Source organism: Sturnira hondurensis, unplaced genomic scaffold (assembly GCF_014824575.4).
Source record: "Sturnira hondurensis isolate 20B ecotype Veracruz unplaced genomic scaffold, ASM1482457v3 Scaffold0015596, whole genome shotgun sequence".
Taxonomy (NCBI): domain Eukaryota; kingdom Metazoa; phylum Chordata; class Mammalia; order Chiroptera; family Phyllostomidae; genus Sturnira; species Sturnira hondurensis.
The window spans coordinates 21,191,472-21,213,470 of NW_028088227.1; the positions used below are offsets into that span (position 1 = coordinate 21,191,472).

General features: G+C 36.7%; 1 protein-coding gene across 3 annotated transcripts in view; it reads left to right on the forward strand.

Moving 5' to 3' along the window:
* GABPA (GA binding protein transcription factor subunit alpha) overlaps positions 1–17,845 on the forward strand; it is a 32,570-nt gene extending 14,725 nt beyond the window's left edge. For all 3 annotated transcript variants that reach the window (XM_037065123.1, XM_037065122.1, XM_037065124.1), the window contains exons 6-10: positions 6,336–6,530; positions 8,274–8,327; positions 9,530–9,670; positions 9,904–10,096; positions 15,569–17,845. In XM_037065123.1, the coding sequence (XP_036921018.1) occupies positions 6,336–6,530; positions 8,274–8,327; positions 9,530–9,670; positions 9,904–10,096; positions 15,569–15,800 (815 nt within the window). In that variant the 3' untranslated portion in view covers positions 15,801–17,845. The remainder of the gene's footprint in view (positions 1–6,335; positions 6,531–8,273; positions 8,328–9,529; positions 9,671–9,903; positions 10,097–15,568) is intronic.
* Positions 17,846–21,999: the final 4,154 nt, after the last annotated feature.

Below are 21,999 nucleotides of genomic sequence, written 5' to 3' on the forward strand. Positions count from 1 at the left end.
GAAAAGAACACAATGCTAAAGGCTGGTTCCTGGACTTTGTCAGTGATTAGAGTTTAGGAAAAGGAAGTGAGAAATGGAATAACTGAAGAGATAGAAGGAAAATGAGAGCTGTATGTAGTGTTATTGAAACTGAGGAAGAGTTTTAGATGATTAAAAGTCTGAATGCCACTGAAAAACTCAAAGAATATCGACTGAGTAATAGATACTAAATACGGTGATCAGAGTCTCAGGGTAGATTTAGATAAACTATATAGGTGGAGACAAAGTTGAACTACTAGAAATAAACATTGAAGAAATGGAGAAAATTTAATATTAACTTTTGGGGGGAATAAATAATATTGAAGATTCAGGAGTTGGTGGTGACAAATGCATTCGTAGATGTGTAGTATGAAACTAGCAGGAGGTGAGACTGAATAAGCAAGGAGCAGGGGCATTGATTGAAGCACAGCAACATAAAAGAGCTTAGCTCGAAGGATGGGGTCTAGCCTTTCCTCAGAGATGGGATGAAACTGTTAAGTTATCTTTGACATCTGAAGTTGGTATGAATGGTGTTCTTGACCTTAGTAAGTTGGGCGTCATCTCTTAAGGAGAGAATGCTAAAAAGGAAAGAAGATAGGGTAAAAACATTTAAAATTCTATTTTCTAGAGTTTGCTAGACTTTCAACAAGAACTCTTCTAGTAGAATCTTTTATGGAAGTAATGTATAAATATGAATTGTAGATAGGCAGATTATAAACTCTGACTCAAAGTTCCTACAAAGAATATTACTAGAATGAAGTTCTTTTAAGACATTTGAAATTTATTTTGGTATAGAGAGACTTCAAAATATCATTTGCGATTTTTTAAATGAAATTGTTACCTTCCAGAAAGTTTTAGAAATGATTACTATTTTCATTGGAAATTATTGTTTCAGGTTTCTATTCTGCACCTAAGAGTAATTTTTTTTTTGCTACTTGCTTAATTCTGTGCAAAATTTAAATATAGTTAATTGGTTGAAGTACTTCAAATCTCTTTGAAATACTGATCCACATTGGAAAGTTTTCTCAACTTCACTTCACACACATCAGTTTGATATCTTGAGAGGACCTGAGAGCCACCTCTTGATATACCTTTAATTCTTTTTAAAATTTTTTATTACTTTACATTAAATATCTGTGAAGAAACTAATAAAATTATAGTAGTTAAAAGTCTGGTCAAATCAAGTTATGGAGAATGTTAAAATTGACTAAAAGTAAGATTAGAGTAAATATATTCTTGTTCTTTATTAAATAGGAATATTGAAAAGATGAATATGCTGAGATTATTTTTTCCAGTTCTTTGAATAATCAAAAAGGCACATACTCATGTTTTTGGTTTCCAGAGTTGTCAAATATTAACATTTAAAAGTGTGATACATGTTTTCAGAAAATAAAGAATAATATAGTCGATTCAGATCTGACTAGCTATCCACTTCCATAGGTCCACCCAGCCCGTGCCCTGTGGGAGGGGTCTGTCATTTGTTATGTATCTTTCAAGTCTGGTTTAAACAAAGTCTTAGGAAAACTGTTGTTCCCTAGCATGGCTTTTCTTTCTTCATTCCTGCTCGCTGGTCTCAGCCACATTTCACTTCACGACTTTTAGTTACTATTAACTCCCGTTAGACCAGTTGAGGTTTAGTTCTCTCATACTTCTGTCCCCTGCAAAACGAGACCTTATCTTTCCCTGTTTTGTTAATATTGTTACGTAACTTTTGTTTGTCATTAGTCATTGTGTGCATTAGAGAAGTGATTTGTTTCTTGTACCACCGTGATTATATTTACACCTTTAGTTTTTCTGAAGTTCCCAGTTGACTTGTTTAGTTAGATTTTTTCATTGAATTCTTTGGGGTGACAGTTGGCAAAACTGTACAGGTTTCAGGTGTACAGCTCTGCATCGTGTGGCTCTGCCCCCAGTTAGATTTCTGTATATGCCGAGACTTTCTTTCATTGCCATTGGTCTATTTTCCGCCTGTTTTTCCCAAATTCTTCTATGCCTCTGGGTTGGATATTTTTCTCGATACGCCATAGAGCCGTCATCTCAGGACAAACCTGCACATCCGTCCTTGCAGTGCTGCAGCTCCCATTTTCCTTTTTTTAGTTTTATTCTCTATCTTTTAAAGATTTTATTTATTTTTCGAGAAGGGGAAGAGAGGGAAACATCTGTGTGTGAGAGATCTCTGGATTGATTGGTTGCCTCTCACATGCCCCCCTACTGGGCACCCAGCCTGCAACCCAGGCGTGTGCCCTGACTAGGAATCTAACCAGCAACCTTTTGGTGGGCAGGCCGGCGCTCAGTACCCTGAGCCACACCAGCCAAGGCTCATTCTCTTTTTATAAGTTCCTTAAGAAAGGGCACATGGGAAATAAGATTTTTTTCCCTTTCCTGTGGGATAATACTTCAAGACATATTTGAAAATGTCTTTATTTTACTATGATTGATAGTTTGGGTATATGGAATATTAAGTTGAAAAGTCAGTTTTGACGCCCTGTTCCATTTTGTTCGAGTGTGAGATGTTAACGGGCCATGCTGGTTCTAGTTCTTGGGATACTCTATTTTCCTTCTAGAAGCTGTTAAGCTCTTCTCTCTGTCTCTGGTCTTTATCTTGGCTAGTGGAGCGTGGACCTCTTTGGTTTGCCGTGAGTTTAGGTCCCGTAGTGCGGCGTTTCAGTCTGTCATGTTTGCCCAGTGTAGGAGCCACTAGTCTCCTGTGAGCACTTGAAATGTGCCCGGTCTGAATTGAAATGTGCTGCAGGTATAAAATACCCCTACAAAAAAGGGAAGAATGTAAAATCTTTTTAATTTTTTATATTGATTATATGTTGAAATGATAACATTTGGATATATTAAGTTAAATGAAATTACTATTGAAATACATTTCACGTTTTTCTCTTTTGTTTAAAGATTGTATTTATTTATTTTTAGAGAGGGGAAAGGGGAGGCGAGAGGGAGGGAAACATCAGTGTGCGGTTGCCTCTTGAGTACCCCGTCCTGGGGACCTGGCCCACAGCCCAAGCGTGTGCTCTGACGGGGAATCCAGCAGGTGGCCGTTTGCTTCACAGGCCAATGCTTAGTCCACTGAGCTACACCAGCCAGAGCTGTTTTCTCAGCTTTTTAAGTGTAGCTACGAGAAATTTTAAAAGTACATAGTGGCCTATACTGTGTTTCCTATTGGACAGTGCTAATCAGATGGGCCCTTCAGTTCTGGAAAAATTTTCTGTATTATTATTATTTTGATAAATACCCTGTGTTTCTCTGTTCTTTTTCTAGAACTTCTGTTCAACCTCTGGTTTCTTCCATTTTTCATCTTCATACCTATTTGTACTGCCTTCTGTCAATTTTTTTGTCTTTATATTACAACCTATCTGATTTTTATTTTTACTTTATAAGGGCTCTTTATGTTTGGTTGTTGCTTTTCCATGGCTTTCTGATCTTATAGATACATGTTTCTGAGTATATTATAATTGAGGGATAGCCAGTTGTTTTTTCAGTTTTTTATTGCATTATTTCTTCTTGTTTCTGTTTTTTTCTGTTTATTTTTCTCATGGCTTGATTTTAGGCTCTCAAATATCATTACTCTTGACCATCCCTTTGTATTTAAAAGGGAATAACTTCAAAGCAAATTAAAGTTCTGGAATGGCTTTGCTCACTATACACTGGTAAAAGTTGGGATATTGGTTCTTTCTTTGAAAGATTTTTAAATGTCATTGTATATAGGTCTGTTTCTTGGGTCTCTTCAACTTCCCTGGAATTAGCCAAACACTTGTCAAGAGTATAAGGTTGTCCTGAGGATTTGCAGTTAATGTGTAAGTGAACACTACATTCTGGAAATAGAAAGGGACATGGAAAACAGGGAGGTACGGAGAGTTTCACTCTTCAGTTTTTACATTTTTCTTACTGAGGTCAGTTATCTCAGCATCTGCTTCGTGTCTCTCCCAGATCTAGCGTTCCTGGAGTCCACGGGTGTGGGGTTGCTGTTATTCAGGTGGCTCCTGAGAATGAAGGAGGGGCCCCGGAGGCTCTAAAGATACTTTATGTCAGCCTCCACATTTCTCACTCAAACCCCTCCTGCTGCCTGGAACGACCATGACCTAAGCCAGTAAGGGGGTTCTGTAGGCAGGAATACTTTCAGTTTTTTTATTGGTGTCCTCCCTGATAGATCTTTGAGGTTATAGCTTTTTCTACTCTCCTGGATTTTCACTCTGCTCATTATCTTCAAAAAACTTGTGAAAATCTGCCAAATCATTTCTGACATTTCCTACTTATATTCCTATGTGTTTACATCTCTTAAAAATGACTGTACTATCATTTTCCTGGGGCCTTAGAGAAAAGACGAGAACATGCATGGCCAATTAGTAATGTTAAACCAGAAGTCCTGTTACTATTTTAGAAAACAAATCAGACTATTTCTGTTTTCTTCTAACTTCTTTGATTTGCTACTTTTTTTTGTTTATGTAAAATGAGCATTCTTGGACTTTTAAGGGGAAGTGTGTTTCTGCATAGTTTTTCTAACGAGCCACACCCCCTATTCTCTTGCTTTCATAGAGCTACTTGCTTTCTCGGTTCCTTTATGTTCCCTGACTCCACTTTTACCTGGACCTGTTCTTTCCTTTTCCTTGGTGTGCTGTGCTACTCAGTTTCAGTTCCACTCCCACCAGTTTCTCCTCATTGTGGTCCACTCCCTAGAAGTGACTTTGGTTCAGTTTGAAGAACTCACAGGTGCTCTGCTGCTCTGGCAGCCCCTCAACCTTACCAGACCTTTGTGTTCAGCTGCTGTTGGATTGGGCAGAGCTGCTTTGAGCTGCTCCTTTTGCTTGGCCTGTTGTGCTTGTAATGGATGCTTCTGGCTGTGTTCGGGTTTTCCAGTGCTCACAGTGGGTGGTGTGTCAGATGAGTCTTTGGGCCCCTGTGCGTTCTCCTGCGCAGATGCTGACACCATGGAGGTCTTGTGGTTGTTACTGCTATATCTTCACCTGCATGTATTTTGGGTCCATGAGGATATATTGCTTTTATTGAAAATATTAATAGATTTTTGGTTTTGCTCTATATTTTATTTTAGTGATTTTCAATTCAGAATTTTTTTTAATTTCTCTGCCATCTTCTCAGAATCCTCCTGAAAAAAATCACTTAAAAATCAGTTTTATGGCTATTAGTCCTGTATCCTTATGTTGATTGATTTTAGTGTTTATTGGCTCCTGATTAAGTACCTAAGTGCTATTTTTCCCACCTATTTTTTTATTGACTAACATGTATCTTGATGGCATATAACCAGTATTATTTGGACAGATTATCTCCATGCATCAATACCTTATACCAAAGTTAATTCAGCTAGTGTTTATTGAAGTTCTGTGAGTAGAATGCTCTATTAGGTCTGTTAGGTCAGGAATACAACGATGAAATATTTTTACGTGTTGGCCATTTTTTTCATTTGTGAATTTAATTAGTAAAAAACAATGAGGAAATGAAATTATTTGGATTCACCTTTTGTAGAGTCAACAAATATATGCATAAGGCAGTGTGGTAAATTTAAAAGATAGAATGATTTACGAGACACCGTCCTTGTTTTAAGACCTTAATGTATTTTAGGGGAAGGCAGTTGAATAAACAGGCAATTTGCATGTTGTATGGGAAGAGTAAGTGCAGGAGCAACCAGCTTTTTATAAGAAGCAGCAAGAAGGAGGAATAACCTCATTGTTCAGGCTAGCTTCGTAGAAACCCCTCCGGCCCCCACCCCACCCCCAGTGCACCAAATCATACAGTGCTACAAGATAAACATTTTTATAAAGATTTTATTTATTATTTTTATACGGGAAAGAAAGAAAGGGAGAGAAACATCAATGTTTGGTTGCCTCTCATGCATCCCCTCCTGGGAACCTGGCCTGCAACCCAGGCATGTGCCCTGATTGGGCATTGAACTGTTGACCTTTGGTTTGCAGGCCAGCTCTCAATCCACTGAGGCACACCAGCCAGGTTTACAAGATAAATCTTTAAACTTGGATAACTTCCTCGAGGGTAATGACATATTTCCTGTCATTTGACCCACTGAAGAACAGTTTTGCATTTTGTTTTTCTTGAGAAAATTTCAGACTGACAGACACAGAACTATATGAATCCATCAAAAATTTAGATTAAGAAAATGAAAAGGAGCCAAAGGGAAAGTATAACAAAAATCTTTTTTACTTTATATACTGAGCTTACTTGACTTGCTTATGGGGAAAAGCTGTCTTGATTTTATCTGTGTATATATATTGACAAGTTAACTAAAAATGTATATAATACCTAAGATGAAACTAGGCTAATGGTGATATTTTTCTTTTTAGATCCTATACAGTGGTCCACAGACCAGGTCTTGCACTGGGTAGTTTGGGTAATGAAGGAATTCAGCATGACTGATATAGACCTCAGCACACTCAACATTTCAGGACGAGAATTATGTAGTCTCAACCAAGAAGATTTTTTTCAGCGAGTCCCTCGGGGAGAAATTCTTTGGAGTCATCTGGAGCTTCTTCGAAAATGTATAAGTTGGCGTTATTATCTGTTTACATTGTAACTTAATTTTACTTCTTTATAACTTGGTTATTGTAATTGCTTATTGATAATAACAATAATACTTAACATTTATTAACTGTGTAAGGCTGTGCTAAGAGTTGTATGTGTATTTTCTTAATTTAATCTCTGTATTAAGACTGCAAATCACAGAGGAATATGATATTTAGAGTGCCTATATGGTCTTATACAAAGCTTTCAAAAACTCCTCTCTTTCCATGTTTTGCCTTCTATTTTGAGAGTTCCTGGGAAGCAGACCAAACTCGGAGAATCAGTACTTAGAAGCTAATGTTAGGGGTTGGTCACATCTGTGCTGTGTGGTGGTGGCTCTCTGTTTTGCCTCTTTTTAGGCTAGGGCTCCTTTGTTCATTTATAGTCACCAATGGAACAATTTCAATATCAATCGCATTTTGCCTTTGCAAGGTACTTTCACAAAGTTTTCAGGGGCAAATCTGCCACAAACATGAAGCATGGATTTTTCCACAAGAGAGACAACAGCTCTTCGGGAGAATTCTCAGGACTAGGAGTCTGGATAAAACAGCATCTTCAGTTTACTGAAAAGTTAACTGTTTTAGGCACTGTGCTTCTTACAAGTGTTTTCCTTTAATCCTTAGGACCACCCCAGGAGGTGGCAGTTAGGGGTTGCTGCATTGAAATAGGAGGACTTTTTAATGTTTGTATTGGTTGAATGACAACCAAAGTTCCGCAGCCAGTAAGTGAACGCTCAGATCAGAACCCGGATCGGTCTGAGGCTAGTTCCATATAATTGTTTAAACCCCCAAATGCAGACAACCCCCAAAGAAAACTCCCACCTGACAAGTAGGATTCAGACTTCGTTTTCGTTCTCTCGCCCTTTCCAGCTGTGAGTGTCTAGAACTGGGTCCTGGCATGGCACTCCGAGTAAAACTGTGTTGGGAGCCCAGGTCCCAGGACTCATTCAGTACACAGATGATTGTTGGTTGGTATGGTTTCAATTTCGAGACGCTTCCAGGCAATAATGGGCAGTAAATGGGCTAAAGTAGTAGAGACTGGGAAGTGTACCTCTTGGTTGAGAGGTAAAGAATAGCAGCAGATGAGTAATGAATGGTTCGTTAAGGGATTATATTAGGGCCTTTTACTATGTAACTCTTAAATTTGGGAGCTGTTATTTGTAGACCTGTTAAATAATCTAGTTTATTTGTGACCCTTAGGACCGTTAACAGTTCCCGAAAATTTAGCTCTCTTGAAAAAGCATTGTCAAATTAAAACAGTTTATTTAAAAGTGGCTATTAGAACAGATTATTAAATTATGATTTCTCTGATCATCTTGAGGGAGCCTTTTTAGTGAAGAATGTATGTTTAAATAATTTCATTGTGGTGTATATTCTCATCTTTGATCTTTTTCTGTGTTTCACATGGTTAGATAAATAGATTTAGCTGTAGATATTTACATTTAGAGAACCGTGCTTCTCTGTATAATGAACTCTGAAAGAAATTGAAGTTTTCCCTCTGTTATTTCTCTCAGAAATATGTTTGTTATAGAGTGATTGTCAAATATTTTTGAAGCTATGCCAATAAGTTTTAATTGATGTTTTGCTTTTTTTTGTTTGGTTAGTTTTGGTTGTAACTGTGTTTCTTTTGAAAGAATCATGTCTATTAGGTTCAGTTTTACTGGACTGGGGCTTGCATTTCTGGTTTTAAATGAAACCAAAAATTTTCTGTGTTTTTTTCAGATGTATTGGCAAGCCAAGAACAACAGATGAATGAGATAGTTACAATCGATCAACGTGAGTATTCCTACCCATAATATGTGGTCCATTTATCAATCAGAAATGTTTCCTTTATTCATTTGCAAGGAATTCATTTCCTTTATTACCTGTGCAAGGTAGTAAAAAGATAAACTAATTTTTAAATATTTATGGAGTATTTTAGATATACAAAGAAATAAACTATAACCAACGTCTGTACAGTATATAACACCATGCACTATAAAGAAATCTTTATATATAAAGTTTACCTGTTGCAGATCCCATTTTATTTATTTATTTAATATTTTATTTCTTTTCTTTTTAGAGAGAGGTGAAGGGAAAAAGAAAGAGTGGGAGAGAAACATCAATGTGTTGTTGCTTCTCATGTGTCCCCTACTGGGGACCTGGCCTGCAACCCTGGCCTGTGCCCTGACTGGGAATCAAACAGGCGACCCTTTGCTTCAAAGGCCCATGCTCAATCCACTGAGCTACACCAGCCAGGGCTGCAGATCCCATTTTAAATGGCTATCCTGAATTGGGTGTTTCCTATTATTCTGTGCATATTTTATATTAATACCAACTATGTAGCCATAAATACTTTATTGTGTTGTTTTGCATGTTTAAACTTTTGAGGAAAAATGGTAATTTACTATACGTATCCTTTTGTAAGTTGCATTTTTGCTTAAAAGTTATGAGACCTACCTGTATTGATATTTACAGCTCTATTTCATTCATTTTTACTGCTGTATATTAAAATTTCGTGAATATCATTGAATAAGTATTTGTCAGAATGTATGTGGAATTTTCTGGTTATAGGTATCTACTTTTCCAACCTTACCAGTTTTTTTCTCTTCAAACTGGTCATATAAATTTGTGTTCTCATCAGTAGTGGAATGTGAGTGCACATTTGTACATATTTTCTCAACCATTTTTAATGATCAAATATTTTATATCTGTGTACACATCACTAAGTTATTTCAAAAATAAGAAGACTGTCTCTTATTCCCTAAGTTGAGATTCATGAACAAGCATGATGTCTTATCCTTGAAACTGTTTTTGAAATTTTGTTCCAAATTGCTGTAGATTAAGGCATTTTTAAATGAGGCCTTTTGTTGATGTAATTACAGGGGTATTAGTTAAACTAATTTAGAGGGGAACAAATGGAAGGCATTTTATGTCTTTCTGTAGTTTTTTTAACTGCTTGTGTTACAAAACAGTTTTGCCCTTGTCTTTCTTTGCAGCTGTCCAGATTATTCCAGCGTCAGTTCAATCTGCTACACCAACTACAATTAAAGGTATAAACAGTAGTGCAAAGGCAGCCAAAGTACAAAGAGCTCCCAGGATTTCAGGAGAAGATAGAAGCTCACCTGGGAACAGAACAGGTATTTTTGCATTACTGTCACCAGATAAAATTTGTCGAATGATGTGTATTGTGTTTAATTTCACTCAATGAAAATGTGAGTATGGACTGTTTCTCTGGCAGTGCTGAGATAGCATTTGAAAAAGCACCTGTGCTTTTAGCACGGCTGAGATAGGGACCAGAGAGACTGTTTGTTGTCTTTTGCCCTCTGTTAATTCATAGCACTGTGGTCAATGCTTGTCCCTGTTGATTTAGGAAACAATGGCCAAATTCAACTGTGGCAGTTTTTGCTCGAACTTCTTACTGACAAGGATGCTCGAGACTGCATTTCTTGGGTTGGTGATGAAGGCGAGTTTAAGCTCAATCAGCCTGAACTGGTTGCACAAAAATGGGGACAACGTAAAAATAAACCTACAATGAACTATGAGAAACTCAGTCGTGCATTAAGGTGAGCATTTGTTACTTTTTAAAATAAAGATTAAGCCTTTCTTAAAAAATGGCTTGTAGTGGTATTAAAATACTTGTTTTTATTACAAGTACTGTTTTTGTTATAGATTTAAAAAAGCTAAAATTTTTCACACTAGTGTTAAAAATGACTTCTTAAGACTATCTTTAGTGGTACTTTTGAGGTATGTAGAGTTTTTTTTTAAGATTTGTTTTTATCAGGGAAAGCTTCTGTTTATCCTTCACACCCGAAGGTTGACTGCTGCATAGATTACTCTTGGCAGCTGGCAGTTCTTAGCTTTGAGTATTTGGAGTAGCATCCCACGCTCTCCTGGCCTGCCGTGTTACTGCTGGGAATCTGCCGATAGCCTAATGGGAAAGAGGTACCTGTTGTTTATCTGATTTAAAAGCATATACTACTCTGTTTAAAACCAACATATTTAATTGTTAAGGTTTCTATCATTTACATAACAGATAAAGATACTGTTATTTGCATTGCTGAATTGAGTGTAAACTTTAGCAAATTTACAGATATTATCTATTTTTATAACTAGATGCAAAGTGATGACTCATTTTCCTTTTTTCCCCCCTTCCTGTGGCCTGAATCTGAATATGCAGCCTTCACATTGATAGAATTGGAATGGAATAAAGTTATTTATAATTTCCTCTACATAGTATGAAATTGTTTGATTATAATTGCTATAAGAAATTATGTTTACTACAGTGATGAAAATTCACTGTGTACATTTAAGTATCTGGGAAGTAGGATATGTAGGAATATCATTAAATTATTTCTCTTTTTTTTTGAAGAGTGAATATAGTGAAGTAGTTCCGCAGTTTACTTCTGTATTTCTAAGTAACATTTTCACTGCTACTTCTTGTTTCGCTCGGACTTTGCATCTGAGTTTCCCAGTGAGAGAGGGTGGTCTGCCTCTTACCACTCTGCACACACCCCCTTGGCCCCTTATCCCATTCAGACTCTATGGGATGGGGTTCAGGTCAGTGTTCTTCGTTGTAGGATCATGGCCATTGCCAGAACTATCACATAGTCAGTCCACTGTGGTTATTTTTCTTTTCTAGAATGACCTTTTGTTTTCCTTAGTGTTCATAAGTAACTAAAATGCTTTATTTTCAGTGTGCTTATCATTTATTCAGTCTCAAACACTTTGCCAACTAACTAAAAATCCTTTGAGTATAATCAGAATTAAAATTGCCATTTTTGACAGTTGATATTATTGTGCACATACAAATCCCCTCGAACTTACAAATGAATTATTAGAACTAAAAATTAAGGTGTCAGTTCTTCCTAAGTTGACCTAAGTTGCAATGCAGTAACCATCTGAATAAGTTTTTTTCATAGAACTTGACAAGATAATTACAAAATTTATATGAGAATATAACACACCACAGTAACCTGAAGAAGTTTAGTAAGGTGAGAAGACTTGCTGTATGGGATATTGAGACTCATTACGAAGCTACAGCAGTAAAACTAAAATAGTGTGCTGTTTGCTTACGAAAGTCCAGTCGACCCTAGATTAGAACAGATAGCCCAAATAGAAGCAAGAAAATATAGGAGCTTTTGATTTTAAAATGAAAATGGGGAGAGGACATGATGAAAAGACCTACTTTTCAATCAGTGTTGTTGGGACAACTGATACCCATATGGGGAAAAAGAAAAATCTCGCTAAAAATCAGTTCTGTGTAGCCTGTGGCTCTAAATGTCAAAAATAAAATAGGAAAGCATCTGGGAATACCTTTAGGACTTTGATAGGTGAGGAAAGACATTTGAACAAAACCAAACACATTAAGCCTAGTAGAAAGGATCAGCCCCGGCTGGTGTGGATTTGTGGATTGAGTAGAGTCTTGCAAATCAAAGGGTCATGGGTTTGAACGTGACCGGTTCGATTCCCAGTCAGGGCACGTGCCTGGGTTGTGGGCTGGGGTGCCAGTTGGGGGCCGTGCGAGAGCCAACCACACATCGCTGTCTCTCTCCCTCTTGCTCCTCCCCTTCCCCTCCCTCTAAAAAGAACTGAATAAAATCTTTTTTAAAACTCACTTAAAAATAAAAAAGAAAGGATCAGTAAAAAGGACTATTTTTAAATTAAGAACTTTTGGTCATCAGAACATCAAGAGAGTGAAGGGCCACATGTATCTGATGTAAGAGTCATACCTGGAATGTCTGAAGAACTCTTACAAATTGTCAGGAAAAAAGAGAAAAAAATGGACAAGAGACTTAGGCATTTCATAGATTTTTCAGGTGGCCAATAAATGTATGTGAAGGTTATTAGTAATTAGGGAAATGCAGTTTAAAACCACAATAAAATGGTACAACACACAACCTCAAATGGCTAAAACTAAGATGATTACCAGTACCAGGAGTGTTAGCGAGGGTACGGAGCAATGGGAATGCTTCTGCACCTTTGGTAGGAGTGTAAATTGTAACCTGTAAGCCAGCAGTTAGTCTCCTAAATGTTTAACAAATAAAAGTGTACGCATATGTGCACACATGCTCATAACAGCATCACTGATAACATGTAAAAACCAGAAACTACCCAGCACAGGTTGCTCCCACTCTCTGAAAGGACAGTGGTCCAGTGGGGCCTTTTGTAAGTTGACCTGGCATCAAATGAAGAGACAGTTACCGTCAGCTTGTATAGAAACATTTGTAAGTGTTCCCAGACCCCAAAATAACCTACCAAATTCCATCAGATACATAAAATCTAACATAACACTGACATAGAGTAAAAGCAGGAACGTGCGGAATAAATCAGTACAGAGCGCAGATGCTTACAGCGAGTTCGAAGCAGTTACAGCTTGATGCCGAGAGACTGTCGTTCCCGGGAACGGGCTTGGCGGGGTCGCTGCTCGGAGTGCATGCTGCCTCTCTAATGGCTTGCTAAGAAACGAATGCTACACACTTAGCTTCTTGCCTTTTTTCATAAAAGTGAAAATATTCTTCAGATGTTTTTGGTTAGCCAAATCAGGGACTCATGCAGGGTTTTTTGTGAACATGACGTGGCATACATAAACTTTGCGGATGCGCAGTATACTTGTACCCTGTCAAAGGCAGAGTGAATAAATAAAATTGAGTAGAGTGAATACACAGTAGAGGAAAATACATTGTGTACCCATGAAAATGAAATATTGTTCCAAGCATTGATAATGGGTGAACCTCATAAATATAATACTCGGTGAAAATCCAGACCCCCCAAAAAGAATCCAGATTTGTTCATGTACTGTATGAATGCATTGATAGAGTAAAGTTTGAAAAAAAACAGGGAAACTAAATTACAACATTTAGGATGCATGTTTGGGTGACAAGAATGTAAGTGAAAGCACTGAAATTACTGTCATGAGGCAGGATTGTGTTCACCTCTGGGCGGGGGAGGGATGAAGGGGAGGCGCTGTGCTGGGGACTGGGTTTGGGCAGCGGTTTCCTGGCCCAGGTCGGAGCCCACGGGTGAGTGTGCACTTTGTCATCAGCCACTGAGCTGTGCACACTTCTGTCCTCTTGGTTTGTGTGATAGATTTCACAATTTAAAAGGCTAAAAAAAGTTTCAAAAAAAAAGGGATGAAATTATGTTCATGAAAATACAGGTATTGTGTACCTTTCACTCCATTTTAGAGGGTAACAAATGGAATGAGCTATTGCCTGGTTGTGTGATTTATCTGATAAACTGAAGGAAGTATTAGGTAAAATTAAAACTTAGGTATATGTACTTTTTATCACCTCTTACCAAGAAACATTCGATTATACCACCTTAGTTTCCCTCCTTGAAATACAAAGCTACTTTCTTTGTTCTTTTTTTCTCAAGTGTCTGTTTATTACAGCCTAACATGTAGAAATCCTCTTAAGAAATTGAAATGCCAGTAGCGTTTAAACTGTATGACAAGCATTTGGTGGCTTGTGCACTGCGATCTAAATTCTGTGTTAATGTTTTGGCACAAAAGGAAACACAAGGCCCTGCCCAATATGTTGTGTCTCTTACTGGGAAAGTGATCATAACTATTTCTGCTGTTCTGCATTTAGGGAAAGGTGACATGATTTTCTGTGTATAAGTCCGTTGTTTCATTAGTGGACTCAAACTGAGTGACTTTTATAACAAAATGCTGCCGTATGTGGCAGTTTATATCATTGGTACTTTTGCAAATGTTCCTTTTGTCATAAATCACTAACAGCTCTCCGTCAAATGGATGCCAGTGGGCAGTATTATTTAAAAATAAAGGTTTCACAGTCTGCCAGCCCAGAAGTCTTCACTTTTTTTCTTTCTACCTATTATTGGAATTGGCAGTACAAAGTGGTAAATAAAGTAAATAATGGTAAATAATTTGTTTTCCAAATTAAATGTAAATCCTGCTCCATTTCCATTTCCATAGAAAGCAGCAATAAACTAGTCTCCGAGAACAGGAATTTTCGGTGCTGCAAGCATTTTTACAACATCCAGTACCTGACTGTCTGAGTCAGTGTCACTGACCTCTTTTACCTTAGATGGTCAGATAAAAGATGACAGCAGTCCGCACCATAGTGGTCCAGTGTGAATGAATCGAAATTATATCTATTTTTTGCCATACCAGGAAAAACGTATTTTTGGTGTGTGTCCCATGAGATGAAAAAGGCTGAAAGTCACCGCTATAGAGTGTTTTCCACAAATGGAACCAGTGTAAGGTTCAGAAACGTTGCTTAATGATGTCCTATTTCGTGGTTTTTGTATTGTCTCTTCTAGCCTTTTTTCTTTCTTTTGAGGTTCCCTATCAGATTTGGAGAATTTCTCTGAAAGGAAAGCCTTTACAAATTAGCATGATAAAAGTGAAGGGAAGGTTACATAATACAGGATTTTGTTCAAGACAGAAAAGAAGTAGACATTTCAGCAATCCATAGGCTGTGTACATTAAAAATTCCTTTGTTCTATATGGATTCTTAATCATTCGCATAGCTTCTGTTTAATAGAGGAGTGTTTGCTGGTTATTGTGTGCTTAAGCACTTTGCAACGATAATCCTTTTAATCCTCAACAGTTCAGGACAGTAAGTACTGTTTTTAACCTTTTATAGATGAAAGATAAAAGATATTAGAGATCAGGTGGGTTTCTTCTGGGCACAAAGGAAAAATAAGATGCTGGATTTCAAGTCCAAGCATTCTGACTCCAAGCCCTTGTTCATAAGTTCTATTACTGTTCCCGAGGTTTTTAATTTAATAATGTTTATTTTAAAATCAGTGTTGTATCCTAAGTGTGGAAAATATGCTTTGAAATTTAGTATATAATGTTTTGGAGTACTGAGCATTGGAATTTTAGTAAGAAATGCCCTGAAGTTTCCTTGGATGGTAACATCAAATATTTCTGTGTAACTTCAGTGGAAGTTGCTGTTACGGTGCATGCAATGCTCTGCTAGTCTTCTGCTCACGGAAAAGTCAGAAATATTGTAAGACCAAACTCCGTATTTTTTATATAGTGCTGATGTGTTTTTCTCTTTTTAAAGATACTACTATGATGGGGACATGATTTGTAAAGTTCAAGGCAAGAGATTTGTATACAAGTTTGTCTGTGACTTGAAGACTCTTATTGGATACAGTGCAGCAGAGTTGAACCGGTTGGTCACTGAGTGTGAGCAGAAGAAACTTGCGAAGATGCAGCTGCACGGCATTGCTGCGCAGCCAGTCACGGCAGTGGCCCTGGCTACAGCTTCTCTGCAGACGGAAAAGGATAACTGAGCCCCGGCCCCTCTGCGGTTTCGAGATCTTTCTTAAATACTAGAGCAAGTATTGATTGCTCTTACCTTTATTACTGAATTTGAATCTTTTATTTCTAGACTGTACAATCTGATGCATGATTTTTTTATAAATATTTCATACTCTTGTGAATTTGGATCTTTTTACTTTGAGCATATATTTTAGAATATGTGTGTTAAAGGGTCACCACAATGGCTTCGGTATGAAGGCAGGTTCATTGTGGATGCTTTGTTAACAGTCAGGAAAGCGAAACTGGTCAGTATTAATGTCTAGCCCTACCAAAAATTGCCAGTAGCATCTGAGGATGAAAAATAAATGAAGTATCTCCAGGGAGCAATCTGGCTTAACTATTTTTGAGAGTGAACTGTTTCCCCTCTCTGCCGCGTGAGGCGTTGATTTTCTTTACGTAGAACCGGAGTGTGGAGTTTTAACAGCTAACGCATGTGTGCCTGTTTACCTCGTCAAGCAGAGCTAAAACAGTCATATCAAATAAATACATGATAAAATGCTAAACTAACAGTATCAGGTTATTACAGTAACATACACATTTGCAAACTGAGGACCTAAAGCAGTTCCGATCGGCAGAAGAGCAGCGCTGAAGAGGGAGATCCAGGTGGACACCTGGCTTAACTCAAGCCAGGTTTAAGGATTTCTGTGTAGATTATTCACAATGTCAGGCCAAGAATTTAAATTATTCTAAAAGAGGCGTTTAATTCTAATAAACCAACTATTACAAAAAATTTGAAATGATCTCTGTTTTTCCTGTCAGAGATTTAAAAAAACTGAGAAGGGTATAACTCAGCCAAAAAGTTGGCTTGTTTTGGTTTAGCTTCTCTCTCTCTTTTTAAAAATTACCCTTTAGTGCCGATTATTATGCAAAGCAGTTTATATAGTCATTGTGTTTCTGATGAAATGAAGACTTTAAATCAGTCAGCAGTACTTTACCTTTCAAGATATTAGTAAACTACTTGCAAATAGTAATAGTAAAAAGGAAATTTTGACCTCCAGTACAGGCAGTCTTAAAACAAAATTTCACGTTTATTTAATTTTTTCCTTTCGAATATTTATGTGTCTGAGTATATAAATATGCACATGTCCATTGCTTATTTCCTATATATAGGTATACACATACAGGAAGACAGTACTCAAAAGGAAAGATATTTCAAAAGTTAATAATTCATTTTTATAAATCTTAAAATGTTAAATAATTCATAACATATGAAACTACTTACCACAAGCTAACACTAACAGAAGTGGCTAGAAATATCTTTCTTTTTTGCTTGCTTGCTTGCTCACTTTTCTTGCTTTGTTTTTTTTTTTATTGTTGTTTGTTTTAAGGTGTATATAAATCCTGATACAAGATACTGGCACATAACTTCTAATCCTCTTGTAGCAGAAGGTTGATTCTCAAATATTCCTTTATGCACCTTCTCCCTCACCATTTACTTTAAATTCATCCCTCTAAACAGCTTTATAAGAGAGTTAATGCTTTTGACTAAGTAGGAGGAGATAGCCACGGTAATACAACCAAGGTCAACAGTACTAAATAGTGGTTCGAAATGAACCGCAGGGTGCAGGGCTCTTAGGAACAAGGAGAGGAGGGATCGTGGTCTCCTTGTCTGATAACCTCAAATAACTTTAAGTGCTGTGCTATAGGACTACAAGTGTAATGTTGGTTCATTTATATAATTGTATTAAGTCCTTTAAGACCTGCAGTAGGTAGCTAAAAAAGAGTAAAATTTGTAACTTCCCATTTTTATCTTTTTATAAACACATACCAAATAGACTGACAATTATTAGGTGCAGTGATTGCAAGAATACCTGAGTAGACTAGCACTATGAAACTATGAAATAATATACAGAAGCTCTAGGTTCAGATAGCAGATAGCTAAAAAGATTTTGCACCATCCATTTATGGCCTGGGGAGTTGGCGAGTCACTTATAGTTTAAAAAAATAATAAAGTATACTATTATGGTATATTATCAAGAACTTAAAATACTTGACTTTTAAAATACTTTTTCAGTGACATTATGTTAAAATTTTAGCCAGGATGGCAGATTTCCTTTATAGGTATATATATATATTTTTTAAGGCAAGCAACACCTACATTTATTTTAGATTCCTAAAGTCAAACTATTTTTTCCCTTTAAACATTCCTCAGATGTTAAACACACACATACACACACACACTCATTCTGTCCCTTTTCTTCCCTGAGCAGCTTTTATTTCTCATAATTTGGACAGAGATGATTCTCACATGTAATTGGGTGCTCTTCTTTGCCTCTCTTTATCATTTTATGCACCACAACATAGGTAAAGTAATGAAACTAATTTCCCCAATTGATTCAAAAACTTCTGTTACTTTGTCTCAACTTACATGAACTATTTTCATTGTCCTTATTGAAGTTCAGTTACCAGAAAGTCAGTCTTTTTCCCTTAAAAAATTATGAAAAATATATAATTCACACTATTCATTCTTTCTTATGTTTTTATGAATGAATTTTTCATAGGAGAATTGACAATATATTCAAAGGACGAAAGATAAAATTTTTGGTCATCTTTTGTACCTTGTAAGTACCAGAATAATGGAGTGTTCACTTTTGTTTTAAAACTTATTTTCCACATAAGGTTCTCACTGAGCCACTTTCTTGGGCGTCTAGCTGGCTTAGAGTTCGGAAGTTGGTGTTGGCACCGGAAAATCAGATTAGGCGGAATTGCTCTGTGTGGTTGATCCTCCCATGAATCAACTTACCGCATTCGTTTTTGTGTCAGTCTGTGTCAGTTAATTAGGAAAAACCCTTTAGTTGTTTTTCTCCTCCGATTAATGGTGAAACTCAAGTGTATTTCTTTAAAGGATTGTACCTCCAAATACTTTTTGCGAGGTTTGCTCTTTTACATATTCATCATTTTATGCTACTGCCTTTTAAAAGGAACTAGTGTATCTTTGAAATAGCACAAAAATATTTTTAAATTCATAATTGCAAAACAGCCTGTGACTAACTTAATGTCTTCATATCTACAGGGTGTAAAAATATTGATATTCAGTGATACTTCACTTGCTGCCAGAAAAAAAAATTTTTTGTAAAAGGGAGAAGGATTTTTGCATACATTTTTACTCTTTAAATAAAGACACTTATACTGTCATAATAACAATTATGTATTTCTTTGTGGTTTTTATTTTTTTTGTAATTTTACATAAAACAGTTATTTTCTATTTTTACTCAGATAAAAATATTTGTGCATAAAATGTAAAAATAGTAAAATGAGAAAAATAAAACTATTATACAGTATATTTCTGTGCCATTAGAAGTTTTATTTCTGCAAAGAGCCTCCAACCCCAGGGACATCTGGCCGGACGAACACGTGGTGGTCCACATCCGATGTCCGTATCATCCCTCACACCTTAAAGCTGCCAGTGTGTGAGGAACCAACTCCATGAACTGCAACTGGGTGATGGAGTTTAGTCTTTAAAAAAACAGTGAACGGCCCTGGCTGGTGTAGCTCAGGGGATTGAGCGCGGGCCTGCGAACCACACGATCGTGGTTCGATACCCAGTCAGGGCACATGCCTGGGCTGCAGGCCAGTTCCCAGCAGGGGACGCACAAGAGGCAACCATACATTGATATTTCTCTCCTTCTCTCCTTCCCTTCCCCTCTAAAGATAAATAAATAAAATATTTTTTTTAAAAGTGAGTGAAGTCTTGTCCACAAAGCCAAACCGTTGTAGAATAACAGAAGGAATGCTAAGATAGGTACTTCTTAAAAGGTGAGCCAATGATCGCCAAACTAGAAGTTCTTAGTCAAGTCTTTACTTTTTTCAATCAAAACATAGTAATAACTTGTCCATGTTGGCTAAGTAACAACAAGATGCTTCAGCCAGGGGAGGGGAGGGGAATCCGAGAAGACAGGAGAAGATGACTTACTCTTTGGTTGATAGTCTAGCAGTGGTCAGACTTGGATGTACTTGAAAAAGAAATTATGCTTTGAGTGAGATAAACTGCTTTAAAAACAGTTTAATTCTAGATAGTTTGAAGTGATGAAAACTCAGGAGACTAGCGGTGTGTATTTGTTCTCCCCAGACACTGATTTTTTTGGTGTAGGACTAAAGCTCAATTTGCAAGCCAAGCACATGTTAAAAATGCTTGCTTTTGATTTCTAGCAAGCCAACTGATTGGGAACACTGCTTTTAATATTTTCTGAGGTGAAGGGCCTTTTTATTTCCAGTTGGTCACAGATTGGAATTTTTGTAAAATAAGAAAATGAGTGAAAAGGGGAAGGAGGAAATGGAGAGCCGTTTAATGGATAGCGTCAGTTACCGCAGAGGAAGAAGTTGTGGAGCTAGATGGCATGACAGTAAGTGTACTTAACAATAGGGAACGGTACACTTAAACGTGGTTAAAATGGTCACTTTATGTGTATCTTACCAAAACTTAAATTGTTTTTAAATGTCAATGACCAGAATTCTTAAAATTGATGATGTAATTCACCAAATTAACAGTACAGGGGTGGGGGAACATGCTCATCTCGGTAGGTGCAGAAAACGTGTGTAACGAAGTTCAGCATCCATGTATGATAAACATGGAGCAAACCAGAATTAGAAAGGAGTCCCCTTGACCTAACGGAAAGCAGCTGAAAACCTGCAGCTGACTTCACGCATCATGGTTGGTTTTTCTTGCAAGTTGGGGAGGGCAAAGAGGTATTGTCACCATTTCTGTTTAATCGTGTACTGAAGATCCAACCTCTGAAATAAAACAAGAAAGAGGAAAAGCATACATATTGTAAGATTAAATGCTGCAGAAGACATGATCAGACATGTTGGAAATCCAAAAACATAGGTAAACTACTATAATAAGTTTAGTAAGGTGTGAGTTCAATATACAAAGCTCACTTTTATTTCTACATGCTAGCAACACATAATTGGAAATGGAAGTTAAAAGCTACCCTTTACAGTAGAATTAGAAAACAAAATATTTAGGGACAACAAAATCGGTGTAAGACTTGTCCAATGAAAACCACACAAATTGGTAAGAAATGAAAGGAAAGCTAAATGGGTGAAGATACACCACGATTGTGAAATTGGAAGACTCTCTTTCATAAATGTTAATTGTCCCTAAATTGACATATAAATAATGCAATTTAGCAAAAAACTCTGGCAGTCATTTTTGTAAACTTGATTACAAAGTTTTGTGTAAATGCAAATGACCCAGAATAGCCAAAACAATTTGAAAAAAAAGTACAAAACTTGTACTATTATATAAAGCTTTGCTACTTAAAGTAATCGAGATATGTTGCTGAAATAAAGACAGACATGAACCAGTGAACAGACTAGAAACCAGATATAGACTCACACTGACATGGCCTATTGATTTTTCCATAGGTGCCAAGATAATTCCACAGTTTTTTAAATAAGTGTTAGAACAATGATATATTTATGGAGAAAAAATGAACATCAATTCTTATATCACACAAAAACTGGATTAAAAAAGTGGTCATCAACCTTAAAAGCAAAAACTCCAAAACTTAAAGAAGTGAAGCAAAAGAATGTTTAATGACTTTGGAGTAGGCCAATGTTTTTTAGATAAGACAAGAAAGCAAAGTAAAAATAAGTGAAATAAATGTCAGCATTTTTTCAAAAACCTCTTTTTTGAAAGATACTTCTAAAAGGTAAAAAAAATTAGAAAAATACTTGGCAATACATATATCTTACAAAGTTCCTACTTTAAAAATACATATGGAACTCTTTAAGACATGCAATAATGTATGGCCAAAAGATATGAACAGATGCTTCAAAAATATATATACAAATAGCCAGTAAGCGTGTGAAAAGTTGTTCCGCATTATTGGTCAGCAGCAAGCAAAAGGATCACTAAATAAATACCCATGATAACTGCTCAAAGTTAAAAGTCTCACACCAAGTATGGGCCGTGACAAATGAAGATCACACACATTGCTGGTTAAAATGTAAAACAGCACACTGCTTTGGAATTGGTTAACATTTTCATCACAACCCAGCAATTCCAGTCCTAGGCCTTTAGCTAAGAAAGAAATCCACTGAAAGTCTTCTACACCAATGTTTAGGATACGATAGCGTGATTCATAATGGCTCCCAGTTGTCTTTCAACAGGTGACTGAACAAATTGTGGAAAAGTCATACAATGGAAATACCAGTCGGCAATTTAAA